The 16,999-nt window shown below is 37.7% G+C and overlaps 1 protein-coding gene across 4 annotated transcripts in view; it reads right to left on the bottom strand.

The window, feature by feature from the left end:
* Positions 1-1,935: 1,935 nt before the first annotated feature.
* The window catches only part of MYPN (myopalladin), a 79,075-nt gene continuing 64,011 nt past the window's right edge, over positions 1,936-16,999 (bottom strand). For all 4 annotated transcript variants that reach the window (XM_069795740.1, XM_069795743.1, XM_069795741.1 and 1 more), the window contains 8 exons: positions 16,063-16,284; positions 15,370-15,519; positions 14,357-14,436; positions 13,711-13,837; positions 11,985-12,192; positions 11,119-11,284; positions 8,729-8,862; positions 1,936-6,673 (listed from right to left, as the gene is read on the bottom strand). In XM_069795740.1, coding sequence (XP_069651841.1) covers positions 6,504-6,673; positions 8,729-8,862; positions 11,119-11,284; positions 11,985-12,192; positions 13,711-13,837; positions 14,357-14,436; positions 15,370-15,519; positions 16,063-16,284 — 1,257 coding nt within the window. In that variant the 3' untranslated portion in view covers positions 1,936-6,503. The remainder of the gene's footprint in view (positions 6,674-8,728; positions 8,863-11,118; positions 11,285-11,984; positions 12,193-13,710; positions 13,838-14,356; positions 14,437-15,369; positions 15,520-16,062; positions 16,285-16,999) is intronic.

The raw sequence follows: 16,999 nt of genomic DNA, 5'->3' as shown, positions 1-16,999 counted from the left end.
CTGCTTCTCACCCCACCCCACCAGTGAGGAGGCTGGGGGTGCACAAGAAGTTAGATTGAGACACAGCCAGGACAGCTGATCCCAACTGACCAAAGGGATATTCCAGACCATATGACATCATGCTCAGCATATAAAGCTGGGGGAAGAAGAAGGAAGGGGGGGGCACATTTGGAGTTTCTGTGTTTGTCTCCCCAAGTAACCATTATGCGTGACGGAGCCCTGCTTTCCTGGAGATGGCTGAGCACCTGTCTGCCGATGGGAAGTGGTGAATGAATTCCTTGTTTTGCTTTGCTTGCGTGCGTGGCTTTTGCTTTACCTATTAAACCGTCTTTATTTCAGCCCACGAGTTTTCTCACTTTTACCCTTCTGATTCTTTCCTCCGTTCCACTGTGAGGGAGGTGAGTGAGCGGCTGCATGGTGCTTGGTTGCCAGCTGGGGTTAAACCACAACATGCTGTCTACTAATTTTTTTTCTAATTTGTAATTCAGTTTTCATTTGTACAGAACTTACCTTGCAAAATTTATCTTATACAGAATTTGCTTAAAATGTCTGCATATGTAACTCCAAGAAACAAGAAGTTCACTTTTGAATGGCTTCCTGCAGCCTGGGGTGCATAGTCATTTGGTTTTGTTTTTTTTTTCCAAGATTTCAGAATGTCTTCAGTATTTTTCCACTTCTTTACAAAACCATGTTGCCTGCTACTAACAGGTTGTGTGATCCTAAAGGATGGTCAGTTTCTGAACAGAATTTCCCAGTCATAAATGGAGAACTCCAATTAAATTCACAGCACATATGGCCCAAGATTTCTTCGTATTATGCAATAAATGGTTCTTGATATCTACAGTGGACTCGAAGTATAAAGACATTAATAAAAGCAGCTTGTGTTGATCAGAGGAGATCATAAAATGTGTAGGAGCTGTTTTAGCTCATGAAGCTGTAGCTGAGCTAAAATGGTCTTAAGAACATTGTCTCTGACCTAGCAGGCACAGAAGTACATAGAAATCAAGCCAGGTAGGAATGGAGAAACATGGTTACATGGCAAAGGGAAAATCAGTACCAGCAAAGGTAACGGGGTGCATCCTTTTTTTTCCTTGTTCTCTTCTGTATCTGCGCTATAAGATCCAGCTTCCTTCAAGTTGGGTTTGCATCTGCTGCTCATTTGAAATTCATTCCAAAGTCTACTAATGGACCCTTATACAAAGAATATGCTAAATCATTGAAGTTGAAGACATGTATAGAGAAGAGTAAAATTCAGTGTGGTTTGTGTGTTTTGACTGGCCCTCATTCATTTCATTTGTTGAAGTGCTGGATACACAGCTAAGGGTTGAAAAAATAAGTCCTCTGTAACAGGTCTCCAGTGTCCTACTGCACAGAGAAAATTCTAGGAGTGTTGGTCTAGAGCCAGTAAACAGGTATTTCAGGGGGAGTGTGTGGGCTAGGTGACCAATGTAGTAGTCAGATACTGCATGAATTTTTGAGGCACAACGGAGTTCAGCTATGACAGTCTGTAGGTAGAAGTACATGCTCAAGCGTAGGCTTTGGAGACTAACTCTCCAAGATACGGAGAATCTGGCAAATCTATTGACCTTTAAAACATGCAAATTGCCCTAAAGACTCCTTGGCTTCTGCTCTGGTGCCCCTGAGAAAACTTGTTCTTTCAAACTTTGATGAAGGCGCTGAGGTTATCAGAAAAAGAAAGCATAATTCACAACCAAAGCAAATTGATATTAAGAATTTGTTTAAAAAAGCAACAACCATATTTCACAACTACCTGCTAGAAGCATGGCTAGTATATAACTTAACAGTATTTTATGATTTTCTTCTAAGTAATGTAAGGTCTGATTCCATTAATCAGCTGTCACAGCAAAGTTCTTAGGAAACCTCTGGTCTTGTTGCACACTTTCACAATTAGTTGAACATGTGAAGGACACAGTCTTGTATGCAACTGAAGCATTTATTTAATTTTAGGTGAGACAAAGGGAAATACATTACTGAACAGGCAGGTTTTTGTTTTTTCCTTTCATATGCACTTAAAATATACTTTAAAACTGACATTAACACTTTTCCCCCCCCACTGAGAATGGCTTTGGATCAAAAAAATAAAAAATATCAACTTTAATCAAGAAAAAAATTATAAAATAGAATCTTAAGGCTCAAAGTGAACATCTTTGTATTGGAAACAGTAAGGCAGTTAACAGTGAATCACTTCTCCAATATTTAACAGTTAAAATATTTCATTAGGTCTTGCTAATAATTTTGTATGAAAACATTTTCCAGAAACTAAGGCTTTTAAACTTGGTAGCATTAAGAACACAGTTCTTGAAATTCTTATTCCAGATTTGTTGCTTTGAAGTACCTGTGATTACTGTAAACAGTTGGCTTTGGCAATTGTTTACATATTAAGATAAAGATTGCAGACTTGGCTTTTCATATTTGAAGTGTGTACTCTCATCTTCTCCTCACGTTAGCAGATGTGAAGCATTCAGAAGGAATGCTCCACCTTCCATATGGAAGCAAAGGAACTCAATCCAGCTGTTTCAAGGCAAGAAGTCCAGCGATATCAATGCAAACTGCTATGTGATGTTGCTGAGGACTGGGTTTGCACCAAGCTGGACAAAAATTTTAAAGCAAAGATAATACTTCTCCTTTCAAGAATTTCAGTACAAAAGTTGTCATTTCTGCTCTTCTTTGAAATATACTGTGCCTCTGATTGTATACAAAACCAGGACTAGAAGGAAATAGGAAATTAAACAAACCTACACAATTCTGAATCAGAAAACACTGAGAGGTTACAAACCCGAGCATTTCTGTATCTCACTGGTACAATGTTATGCTCCACATTGTGGTGATTTAATGGACTTTTGGAAGATAATAGCTAACAGTGACTTCAGTGGAAGTTCTAACATTGATTTTTGTTGTTGCAGTAGCCTGCCCTGAATAAGAGAATGAAATACCATGTTAGCGTGAAGTCAGATTGGTTATTCAATTAAACAAAAACAATGAACAGCCAAGCTGTTCAGGAAGGGAGCACAGTGGCATAGTCTCTAGTGCATCTTGACACAGTACGATTAGATAGTGCCATCCTTCACAGGACATCAACTCAAGCAGCATCACGTGCTTTGTGACAACTCAGTGTTGTCTCTGCTGCTTACACAAACCTTTTTCCCTTGGCTTTTCCATCAGTTAACAGCACAAACATAATTTTTTGTCTTATTCTAGCAAGTCGTCTTTGTGATGAGCACATCAATACTACTAATTAACAGCATTTACATCCATTCACATAAGCTTCCTTTACACACTCAGTTTATGGGCTCAGTATATGCAGAGGAGAAATGTCCTGTAGCAGTTAATGAGCAAAATTTAATGACTGCAGACCATTTGGGATCAGATTCTGATTTTGTTTGTATCAGATGCACTGAAAGTAATTGAAATTACTGACTTCTGCATTATGTAGGGAGATGTGATGGGTAAATTTTTGATCCTTTTGCTAGTAAAAACTGTCAAGGAGAGAATGTTATAGTTCAGCTGACAGATTTTGGTGATCCACTCTCTGTAGCCTACCTCTCAGTGAGACTTCTGGGGCCCCTTCTTGAATGGCTAAGGATTAATCCTTACACAGATTTTTGGGAAAAGTCTTTCAGCAGTAGCTTCTTGTCATCCCACTTCCAAATACATTAAAAAAAAAAATTGTACCATTTAGTCCTCAGCTTGTCAGTTCAGGTTATAATGATGTAAGTTTGGAGACATTCCACTGAAATCACGGAGAAAAGGTTGAAGAGATATGGTTTACGTATTTTCTCTGTGCACTTTGTCTTTTAATTTGTACTGAGTTTTTTGGTGTGTTGTCTGATGTTGTAAAATGTGAGAACCACTACTGCTGTCAGTAATATTAACAAGTATGATTCCAGCACTGGTAACCAGATGCTTGCTAGTAGTAAGTACTAGTATTCCTTTCTTCTGAACTACATAAAGTACTCCGATTAAAGCGATCACTCTTGTAGCTAGAATTGCCTAATAGGATATATCCCAGTCAAAAAGGAAATGTTTGTGCTTGCTTGAATTCTTAGTTTCTGCTCAGTCAATAGGTGACTTAATCCACATAGGGTATTCAGACAGGCAGTGGAAAGTAAAACAATTTAGGAAGTATAGAGTGACTTAGGTCTGAAGGAACCTCAGGAGGTCATCTGGTCCAACGCCTCACTCAAAGCCAGGCAACGGGGCCACAGGGGAGTCCTAAGCAGACAATTGCTTGACTAAGCCTGTGCTAGGTATAAAGCCTGATGGCCGATATGCACCTTGCAATACTTTGGATCAAAATCTGTTCTTCAGTTCTGGCATGAAATAATGGGAAGACCAGGGCTGTAGATGGGAGTAGAATTTGATCTTTTGTGTCTTAATTTCCTCTCTTCCCAATTCCCAACAGCACTGGGTTAAATAGGCAAATTCAATAACTTTCCTTGGATTATTTTCCCAAGAGTAGTTACTAATATGGGAAACTTTAAATTTGGGTTGCCTGGCTATGACACAGTCTAGGTTTACTTTTGGAATCCCTAAGCCATCCTAAAAACAAGTGAAGATAAGAGGAGCGGTAGATTCTCTATCCTGGAAAGTCAGACCCACAATGTGTCTTGAGTTGGGCACCCCATAACTTGAAGTCAGTTGAATGAATGCATCACTTTTAATAGATATTAGTTTTATTTTGTTTGCCAGGGAGGAGGTACAAGGTGGGCAACAACTGGTATTTCTGCTTTCCCACTGAAATACCTGCACCTTGTTTTGTCTCTCAGGGTAAGAATGTATTTTACCTTTCTGGTCTGTTCAGTCTGGGGTGAATTGCCTAGGATTTCTAACAAAGCATGAAAGTTATAATGATGGTTTTGTTTTATGGTCTTCACTCAGGTGGGAAGTGGAACAATACAAGGAATTCACTTCCTCTAAACCCTCAGGGAACCAATAGTTAGAGACAACATAAGCTGTATTTGTAGGAAACCCAATGAAAGGCTGTCTCTTACTCAGTCGCTGGCTATATCCAGTATCCTTTTGCTCTTAAGATAACTCCTCATTGTTTTCTTTGCATATGTAATTTTTTAAAGTGACATTTTTAAATTTGAAAAAATCCAAATAAGGTCTAAAATGAAAGTATCTGTTAATTTTTCTTTTAATGTCTGTGACTTTGATCAGGACTTTGTTGCATTCTCCAGCCATGTTGAAAGCAGTAAGAACTGCTTGAAAAAAATGTCCAAAGAAGAGGGATAGCAGTAATTTAAAGATGCAGGAAATCATCTTAGATATTCACAGATTCTAAGTGCTGGGAGGTATTAATACAACTGTATAGATGCTAAATCTATTTAATTCAATCATTAAGTTGTCACTTAACATCTTCTGTTGCACTTTCATTAATTGCCTTATTTATTACTACTATTAGTTACAGTAGGTTTTTTAGCTCTTTGCACATAACTGTTGCTTAACTTCATAACTTTTGTATATTAACATAATTTTCTCTGTCTTTATAGTAGACACCACACTTGTCATTATTTCCTAAATGATGGTGAAAATGCAAATTCCACCGGATCATAATTCCTTTTCCATTAGTTAAAAAATGAACTAGATGGTAGATGCACTTTTCTTTTAGTCACGTTAAAAATTAGGAAAAAGAGACTGATATTTAAAAACCATGAAGTTACAAGGTTGGTATCATCTGTGTTTAAAGGCAGAGAATCAGTAACATTGTAAAGAAAAAAGTATGAAGCACATCTGGAAAATAATTTCAGCTATGGGCTCTAGAGAACATGCTTCAGACACCAGGAATTTTTGTTTCCTATGTTAGCGTCCTATGCACGTGTCCTGTACCTTATTTTATGAATCCTTACACCATGAATACACAGTTCATGGAGTACACACACACACAATTATAAATATATAGGGTATACAGCTGTACCTACATGAAACGCTATATTTACCTAGTCTTGAGTTCAAAAATTCTAAGATAATCTGGCATAATAATATATAAAAATGAGTTACATCTTTTCCCTTTAACTTGTGCTTTGTGATTATCTGGCATGTTTTTTAGAATTACATTCAAAGTCTTGTTGTTTACGCTCATTCAAGATTGTTGTTATTGTAATGTCAATGTTTTCACTGGCAGTATTCCAGCTAAACATCATCAATCCTTAGCATGGCTTGCTACAGTACAGTAGCTTTAATTCAAGCAGTAAAAGTGGTATTGGCTTTTAGGTGCTGAAAACTATGTTTACTATGTAATTCTTAGCAAACTACACAGTACTGAATTTATTGCACAACACTCCATACCACAATTATCCTGCAGTAAAATAATACGCAAAAGTCTTGTATGATATGTTACTTGCAACATTTGCAGCAGCAGTATACTTAATCACAAACAAGTTGCTTGTAAACCTTGAGCATCTTGACTTGTACCTCTTTTTTTTTTTTTTCCCCACAGTTCTAGTGTCTCTGCAGGTGTAACTGGAACAATTGTTTGTTTTTCAAAGTTCTTCACTCTCCACCACCTTTTGGGTTGGGGATGAAAACAGCATAAGGCTTTCAGTAGTTGGGAAGGCAGAAAAAATATCAAGTCCTTGACTGGTAAGGTTTGCATATCGGCTGCCACCAGGTCGAAGCTTTATCGGTTGTGGAATTTGATGGTGCCACTGAGCTGAAGCAAGAGAAACAGAATAGGCTGTATAAACCTCTAATTAAGTTAGCAATGAAACAACAGAAGTCAATGCACACAACTGAAAAGTTGCTTCCAACATCCTTGAAGAGAGCATAGCATTGTTGTTGCCTGTTTTAGAGTCTGTTCCTTCAGATATTACCATTTTCATATGTTGACTATTTTTATGGAAGTCTACAGATGGAATTCCATCCCTGTTCTATTCAATGGCAACACTTACATGGCTTTCACAAAGTCAAAAATTTAATCATTTAATCTTTGGAGCCTTCTCCAAAGCTCTTGCAATCAAAACTAAAAACATACCATAGCATGAACAGAGATGAACAAACTGGACTACTCCATCTTCTGTGGGACTTCCTGATATTTTTTTTTTTATGGTATTTAATTTCAAAGTAATAATATAGGGAATTTTTGTTATGAAGTGATTACAATTTTTATTTCCTTCAACTACTTATAAGTAGTAACACATTTCCTAGATTTTTTAAAAGATACTGAAAGAAATGTAATCCAAAGACACATATTCAGTAATTTAAAAGTAACATTGAAGATGTTCCCATATGAACAAATGCCATTATAATTTTGTAAGAATATTTAGCTTTTATATAATACTTAATAATTATCATTCTTAAAACACTTCAGAAAGGGGAAATTGATGTTATCTTTTCTGGTATTTTTCCATACAAAACCTCCAGGTCTGCATCCAAACTGGACAAACGTATCTGTCAGCAATTAAAACGAAAGGGTAGAAGTTCAGGCTACAGTAGTCTGAGAATAGCTTAGTGTGGGAGACCTACAATCTACATGTTAAGCATTGATAGGAAATGTCTTTCCATGCTGAATTTTGATCCTGTCTATCTGGAAATATTTGAAAAAGAGCCTCCTTTTTGCTTGCAGCCCCCAATTTGTTTCTATTTGAACAATACACTCCTTATTTTTTCTTTGCACGTGGAATTGCAAATATCAGACCACACCTTCAATCCCCCAACCCCGTCCATTCAAAATAGGACAAAGAAAAATTATTTCTGTCACTCCCTTTGGTGTGTAAGACTTGCAGCGTCTTTAGAAAATGTGGTTGGAATCAGGAAGCATTTCTTACTTTCCATCTTTTTCCTGTTTGTACTTTGAATCCTTCATATGAAACTTAATTTATGTCTTGCAACGTTTAGATACCTAAGGAATTATTTTTAATTTTCTGTGACCTTTTTTGAATCAGACTCTCACCAGCCCTCTCCTGACCATTATATTACTATTGTCTATATCACCACAAGGTGGTGGAAAACAGGGATGCACTGGTGACTTGGGGTTATCCCTGATAATTAAGTGTTGGGTTTTTTACAAAATGAGAAATATAAAGTTGAAAATGTGGGGTTTTTTTCCTTTGAGGGTATGGCTATAATCCAACAGTTTGTGGAATATGATTTCTGTTTTATTATGCTGCTTAAGTGATCAAAGTACTCTCTTGCTCTAGATAAATTGTCTTAACTATTACATCTTGCATAGATACAGAGTAATTAAATGATGTGCTGTAATTTTTGAACTGGGCTGGGGCCTTCTGAGTCCTAGACAAACATGTTAGATGGAAACTAGTCTCCATTAATTAGGCATAGTTTGCATTATACATGGTCCATAGAAGAAGGGGTCTACTTTCTTTTATGCAATTTATTGTTCCATCTCAGGTCAGGGCTGTAGCACAGGCATGAGTCAGAGGGAACAGAGTTAAGGTTCAACTTGAATACATGTTTATTATGTGTCTAGGGCATTTGGAAGGTGGAAAATGGGAGTAGAGAATATTGTGCAAAACTCCTCCTCTGTTTTTTCTCATTACCTGCCTTTAAACTGATGCAGGAGAGCTAATTTGGTCATATAGCTGTATCATTATACCTCCTCCTGGTGGCCACATTAAGCTGTGGCCATGCTGTTACACTAATTTCTGATTCACATCAAAACCAGCAGTTTACGAACTGAGAACTAGGTGGGGGCTGAGACCAGTCAAAGAAAATAAATTCTGATTTGTTTTACTTACTAGCCAATACCTACCATATATGTCAAGTCTAGCAGTACAAGAGACAATACCAGCTTCATTTTTTGCAGACAAGGTATACCAGCCAGCATCTGCTTTCTTGGCAGGTTGAATGAGGAGGCACACATACCCTGTTGCATCTTGATGCATGCTGGGAATACAAGTGTTTTGGAATTAGTATTTCTCAAGAGCATATCAACTTTGAGATTTTACAATATGTACATTAAATATGAAATAGATAAGTCCTAACTTCTATTCTCAAAGAGGTAGCAGTCCAAGACATTTATAGTCAATAGGTTTGCTTTCAGTATGGCCTCAACCAATGATCAGAGTAGCTGAAATCTGTTCTTGCTCCTCTCAGTTGTGCAAAGCCGTGGTGTGATAGTGTGAGCTGAATTGTTGCCCTGTATGTGTTAATATTGGAATTGTTTATTGAATTCCAATGAACTAAACACATGCAAAGCTGCTGCACAGTCATAATGTATTTTTTCTTAGTTCAGAAGCTGGAAGAATAACATAACAAAACACCAGTAACAAACACCATTAGTACAAAGTTGTGATATTTTTCACAACAGTAACTGGAGCCGGTCAAAAACTTTCTTATGGCACCCTTTTCCATGAGAAAATGACTGTGTGGCAAAGTCTTAAAGATTTGTTTAGCCAACACTCTAAAAGAAAGCTGCTTCATTATTCCTTTCTCTTCCTTTGCTCTTCAGTGATCCAAGACTTTCTGGCTGCAGTTTCCAGGGAAAACTATTCAGTAGTATATCAGAGAACTGGGGCTCCTCTGCTCTCTAGGCTGTGGTTGGTCCTTTATATCAACCCAAGTGTTTCCCTCATTATAAAGGAAGGGGTGGGAGATGAGCACATCAGAATACTTGAAGTTGCAGGAAGTTCTAAAATTTGAGATTTTGTTTCCTTATGAACTGGAATGAACCATCAAACCACAAAATTTCAGGTCAAGAGGACATTTTGTGCTTCTGACAGCTCTAATAAAAAAGGGAACATTCACCCTTTGCTCCCTGCACTACATAATTTACCTTACACTGGGGGTGCACTACTATAGAAGTTCATGCATGTCCATATCATGATAGAAAAAAGGTCTCTTGGCTTCAGGCAGGAAGATAATAGAGAGGCAAGTTAGGGACAAACAAGGACAATGCTGCCCATTGCTCACATGGATCTATGCAGAACCCCTTGAAGCCTTTGGGACAGGCAGTCTGGTCATGACTGGCTGAAATAGCAGTGGTGTTACAAGCCTGATATTAGCTCCTGGCATTCTGAGGTGTGGCAGGTTTCCCTTAGTCATTCCTCTGCTGAGCTGAAGCAAAAACTTATTTTCTAAGCTTCTGTGAAACAACTGGAAATGAGGCATTTTACGACAGCTGTTATTAACTACAGTAGTTGCATGTGTATAACCATAATTCCTGTGAAAGTACCAGTACTTGAAATAAATCCTTGAATAATCTGCCTTAGAGGCAGAGGAATAAAGACTACAAGCTATAGAAGATTAGAGTCAGGTGGGCTTTTTGGAGAGGGACAGCAGTCTGAGTGGGGACAGAGAGACCACTGAAAGATTTTTTTCAAGCTTTCCCTCGTGATAGGTATGCTGCTGCAGAGCCACTTTTCTTTACAGATAGCCTGCAGGGTATGTGTGTAAAAATGTAGTACTTCTTGAAGTTGATCTCAGAGATCCAATGACTGCATCAAATCATTAGTTGGAGCCAAGTGAAATAAAATATTAAAAATCAGATTTATGCTGAAGTAGAAATCTTTAAAAAATAAATGAAAGCAATTAATTTCTCATTAATTACAGCCAGGCACATTGTTTTATCAGCTTTTCTTTTGCAAAACCTAAAAAACAGTGGTGCATTTGAATGCAAGAGCTGAACCCAAACGTTGTATTTTGTAAGCATGGATCAAAGTCTTTGCCTATGTTTGTGACCAAACTTTGTTATCAGCCTCTGTATCTGATATGCTAAGCTCTCTACTATCCCGTGCTCTGGGGCATTCAAAACCATGTTCCTAACTGTTCTGAGTTTGAATTCATGCATAGTTAGAACTAAAGTGGGGAAAAATAGTTTAGAGAGAGCATAAGGTGCTAAAATGAATTAAAATAGTGTATCATAGTATCTTTGATAAGAAGATGCATATGCTGTATCAGGCCTATGGCCTGAAAGGTCTGTCACCACTCTCTGAAGCAGTGGCGTATCATGCTCCATGCCTTTATTCCGAAGCAAGGAAATAGCTATTGTTCACCTCACAGTGAAGCCATCTTTTCAAAACTTTATGTGGGTGAAAGAAATTGTTTTAAGAAGAACACCACCTGTACTTATCACACAGGTTTTCATGTAGACAATTGGTCCAGCCACAAGAAACTCCAAGCATGGGTATGATGGCACAATACCTCATCCTCTCTCTGTTTGATGGGATGGTCTCATTATCCTTCTTCCAGTAAAATATGGGGGGTGGCATTCCCACAACTCTGCACTCTAATCTGACCGGGTACCCTTCAGGAACACCACAGTTCTGAAGCTTCTCCAAAAACATGGGGGCTTTTTTGACTTCCTTTGCTGGAAAAAGAAAAAGAATTATTGAACAACAGGTATGTTATTCTTTGTTTTGCTTTGAAGAGTATGAAAGAACATGATGAAAATTTATTCTTGTGATATCAAAATAGATTGTGACCTTTTAATAGGGTATTGGAAGGAAAGTGACATGCCATGACATAGTCTTTGTAAGGGAACATAAAGAAAATAATAGGGAGAGCTGATGTTCATAAAAGAATGTATGCATATCTAATGGGTCTAAACGAACTACCATTGCAGGAAATTAATGGCAGATCTGTGAATTTCAATATCTCACATCTTGTAAGGCTTTATTAAAAAACAGTATTCAGATTTGTATTTTTATATTTCAAAACATTTTTAAACTAATAAAACTGGGACTGAAATCTAGGAGACCTCAACATATGTTATGAATTCTAACCCTAAGCATTTTCTTTGGAGAAAATTAAGAATGTCATTTTGCCAAGACGAAAGAGGTAAAGTGATGATGAGACAAAATTCTTACAGCCCTCTGTTAATAACAGGAGTGCACCTATTGACTGAGTGCCAGGCCTCATTAGATAAGTTTTATAGCTGTTGAACTCTCCTACTATCAGTGGATTAACTATTTATTTATGCTTGTCTGTAGGGAAACCAAGTAAGGTAAGTTTGAAGAAGCACGTACAAATAACTTCATCATTGTGACTAGTTTTTCAATGATTCTTACCTACAACGGTGAGCTCCAGACTAAATGAATTTTGTCCTGTTTTATTAGTGGCAAGGCAAGTATAAGTCCCAGCGTCATTTTGTGAGAGAGGATCAATAAGCAGAGAGTGAACTCCAGTCTCTCTGACCAGCATCTTGTGGGTGCCATCTGGTAGCACAGGTTTGCCATTTAGAAGCCACGTCAGGTCTGGAGTTGGTAACCCACTCACCTAACAGACAGTAAAACAGCTAGAGACAAATGTCCGACTGACAAATAGATTTTAGTAAATTCATATGCCTTTTTTCAGATACCATCTGAATGATGTCAGAATCCAGAATAGAAAGATTTTTTCTTTATTTCTCAACTTCTGTTTTTTCTGCTGATTAGTTCCAAAAGGGAGAAAAACAGAAAACAAACAAGCAACATAATCCCAAGAGAAACAAATATATGAGATGCCTACATTTTTCTTAGTCAGAAAGGAAGAAACTTGGTTATATATCAGATTCACAAAAGACTCCTAGTAATCTGCTAGTTTTCTGGTTTTTTTAGTGCTCAGTATAAATCAAAACCATGGTTCTAAACCACTACAGAGTATAATAGAGATGAAAAAGAGTTCTATACAAATGATTCTATATTTTGTAAAATTTGATGAAGAATGTTATAGTTCTTTGTAGCTGTTAAACTTACATGCTTTAGAACACTATAGATTAAGTATTTTTTAGAAAGATTAGTAGACTGTATTATAGTCTTAAAGATCTTTCCAATAAATAGAAGTACTTTCTCATGTCTAAAATATTGCTTTCCAAACAATATTCTACAAACCAGAGAAAGAGGGAAGTGGAACTTGCCTGAACGAGGACTGCTGTCTTCCAGGTTTGTGCAATACCAGACATGCTTTAGGGCTTCACAAGCTCTGCCAGGATAGCAGAGCTAAGAATAACCAAATTCTTTGGCATGCTCCCTAGTAAACTTTGCATCGTAAATTGAGTAGTAATGAATCTCATTCATTTCAGGGCATTAACTTCTGCTTCAGAGCTTCTACCCTCTTCAGGGTAGGAGATATTCTGGAGCATGGAAGAGGTCCGTGTCAGCACTACCACCATTGCTGTGCTACTGGGACATAGAGGGACTACCAAAATATGTTGAAGCAGATGAGTTTCTTAAAGCTGTTCAATAACAGGATGTTCACTGTGTGTACTCTAACCTCTGACAACTCTCTCATGTGGGGATTTGAATCTGTAAATGGGGATGCTCTGCATCTGTGCGTGCTGGGGAAGCATAAAATGAACTGGGCTCTGTTCCCTCTTTTCAGGGAGTATTAATCTTCACTAATTCAGTCTAATACAATGGGAACATTTGTTTGAACAGAATACAACATGCTGAATCCTCTCTTTCTCATGGTTTTGTGCTATTCTGGATTATGTTCAAGAATCTGATAATGGAGCAGAAGGACCTGTCATTCCCAGATGAACTTCTGGAGTTAGGACTGGTAAAGGACACGGTGAACATACCTAGTAATTTGAACAACCTTTTAAGTGAGCCTTCTACTTATATGTTCTTCATTCCATATAGCATGTGTTGAAAAGAAATCCCCTGAATCAGCTCAGAGACAATGGCAATAAGAAATAGTTTTAAAAAATGAAACATTAAAACTTCAACAGAAAGTGTTCATGCGTGCACCAAGACACCTAGCAATACGCATACAGAGGTAGGGAAAGTAAGAATGAACAGAGGAAGCAGTTAATACCTTACAATCCAACCTACAAAGTCGCCCTTCATGTGCTACCATGTCACCTGGAGCCTGTAGAAAGTATGGCCTGAAAAAACGTTCTTGAACTGCCTCTTTGTCTCCTTCTGGCACCCGGGGTCGTGTTCTGCAACACAAAAATCGCATGTTTATGTTAGGAAGTCAAGTTTTTTTTCCCTAATGCTTTAAAAAAGGACGAAATTGTGGAAAAGGATGAACAGATAGCTTGAGTTAAATAAAAGGGCAGAAAGAAATGGACTGATTGTAATTTAGTACTTGCCTATTTTCCATTTAGAAAGATTATCAAATTAACTATGTCATGTAATATTGTTGGATTTCCAAGCTGTCCTTCACTTCTTTTTGCTTTTTTGGCTGAATTTCATCTTGCTAATCCATCCCTTGCCTTTAACTCCACTGCAACAGGTAAATGCAACAATACTTTAAACTTAAACTTCACTGTATTTAAGATGACCTTCAAAAATACTACATTCTAGAAGTGACCTGTTGGGAGGGAACTGCTGCTGTTATTTCCATTTTATGGTTGAGAACTGAAGTACAGAGTGCATTGAAGTACAGTAGCTAGTTATTTTGAATGCCTTCAGTAAAAAACATAAAGAGGGTCTGAAGGACTTGTCTTTCCTTTTACCTGTGAGGCTGAATTGTTGATATTCGGCCCCGAACAGGGATACCCTGAACCATCAGGTGGCCTGAACAACTGATTCTCCCCTGCAAATCACAATGGAAACAGAATTAATAGTTGGTTAATAACTCATTTCAAAGTATAAATATTTAACATTTACAATGTGTTAGGATTTATTTTTATAAAGTAACTGAACTATAGTGTAAATATTACTTTTTCAAAGCAAATGCTATTAGCATGCGGTGGAGTGCAGTTGAGGCAGGGGTTTCTTTGTGTGTCTAGAGCAGTGTGTTTCTCACTCTTCCAGGCTGTGGCAATGCATTTAGCAGCAGTGCTGTGTAAACCAGCTTAAGCAGCGTCTGTCCCTGCTTGTTCCTGCCTGCTACTGTGTCTCCACAGGTACTGTCTGCTAGTAACTTTGTACTAGCATAGTCGTTCATGCAGCCACACAGAAACTGAAAAGTAGTTGGGCTGAAATATAATTCAGAAGAAAGGGAAAATTTAAACTGGAAAAAGTTGCCTGATCTGCTTGGGTGTACTGCTAAATAAACAGCTATGCTAGCACATAGGGTGAAGGAGAATGGTATTAGGGGATGAGGCTATTTGCAGATCCACATCTTCACATCCTAGATAAAGAGTAATTGTGTTTGGTAACACTTCCAAATTTGATGTAACTTTTTGTTTCCCCTTGCTGTATTCCTTCTGCCTGAAATATCATGTCTGTCTTGTCACCACACCTCAAAAGGTATCTATCAGCAACAGTGGGGGGGTCAGAAAATAGGGCAGGAGTTATTAATGTGAAAAAAGGTCCGTAATGATGGTGACTGGGATGTGTAAGAATAGGGGAGTCGTTTCATCATTCTTCATTACATGGTTTCCTCTCCTCTCCTCTGAAGCATCTGATTTTTTATATAGTCACCACTCGATGTCAGACTAGGTGGCCCAATCTGTGCTCTTATTAACATATATTACAAAAAGGTGAAAAAAGCATTTTTGTAGAGGAAAATAAAACACCTTACTTGTGGGTTTGCAGCCATAATCGTATAGTTGCCATCATCATCATTAGTAGAATCTTCAATATGTAAAGAACATGTTCCATCTTCTTCTCTGTTCATTTTGAAATGTGTGTTTTTCTTTGAAATCTGCTTGCCATCCTTGAACCAGTATACCTGTAGTGATCAGACCCCCCCCCCAGTGACTTAACACTTGCTCTGTAGTGGAATAGTGACTAGAAAAAAATGCAGATAAGAACGTGACAAAAGTTGACCAATTGCTAGTAAAAATTTTAGAATATTATAAAATTTTCAGATCAGTTACAATGTGAAATAGAATGATTCCAGGTTGAACTCGGAAAGCTGCGTATCTCCTTTACAGAGTTGGGCCTGTCGGGTCCTCTTTTCTTGGCTATAGGCACATTACTGGTTATCTCAGATCTGTTCTCATCTTTCTGAGAAGTTAATCTTTTAGGGGTTTATGAAGTTCTGTTTCTCTTGGTGACAGGTGGTTGTGAGACAGTCCATACAGTACATCAAGGCCTGATACATGCTCAGGAGCAGATACTGATACTTTAGAAAGCAGGGGGGGAAATAATTTGTTTTAGGGCTCTCTCCACAAAGCCATGTTCTTAGGAGTGAGACTTTCCAGAGGGATGTCTAGAAAATAGCGGGTAGTTGATTTTTATTCTTTTACTGCTAACAGAGAGAATGACCTACCTTGGGAACAGGTATTCCAACTATTTTGCAAGTGAATGTAATAGGAGATCCTTCCATTACCCGAAAATGCTTGAGTCTCTTATCAAAGATCGGTGCTATGTATTTGCCTGTAGGAATTTCCTCGTGTTGGACTTCATCGTCTGATTCATCCACCGGGGTACGTTCAAGGCGAAATTCTATTTCGTTCATCAGCCTCTGCTCAAAGCTTGAAATCCTGTACTCCTGCGGAGTGAAAGAGGCACAGTTCTGAACAAGATGAGTCGTATTCTGTGATATTTGCAGTCATTTGCACTTTTAGACTAATTCTAACATAAGTGAAAATAAAAAAGCCTACATAAACTAGAACACATAGAAACAGTCTGAATTTGGTCTGCAGACACAGATTCTCACTGCATCTTAAGTTTTCAGAATGTAACTAATGAAACTGAGTTTTTTCAAAGGCAGCTAAAAAATCAAACACGCAATTCCTCCTCTAAGTCCGTATGAAAAAACTATGCTCTTGCACACTGTTGATCAAAAAAGATCATTAAAATATACCAAATTTTGAGGATTTTGTGTTCAAATATTAGTCAGCAAATTATAGAAATGAATACTGCTATATATATCAATTCAGAATTAAATAAGGAAAACCGTACCTACTAGAAGAGAAAGCTAGGAAGAAAGTGAAATGTTTTCAGAGTAATTTACCTTCAGGTTATAACTTGACCAGATTTCTAGCTGTTTTAACTGAGTAAGCAAAACATACCACATGAAAATCCTTAGAAGATTAAACAGATGATGCAAGAAAATGAGTATATTCCTACATAAATGACCATTTCCAGAGAGTTTGATGTGATTATGAGCCTCCTCCTAATCCCCTGAAGTCAGTTAGAAACCTCTCGTTACTTAGCTGTTTTGCATGAGGATGTCTTGTCTGGACCAAGAGGCATTTGACCAG

The sequence above is a fragment of the Haliaeetus albicilla genome, chromosome 11, assembly GCF_947461875.1.
Source record: "Haliaeetus albicilla chromosome 11, bHalAlb1.1, whole genome shotgun sequence".
Lineage (NCBI taxonomy): Eukaryota > Metazoa > Chordata > Aves > Accipitriformes > Accipitridae > Haliaeetus > Haliaeetus albicilla.
The sequence above is the reverse complement of the archived record's forward strand: the minus strand, read 5'-3'. Positions and strand labels throughout refer to the sequence as shown.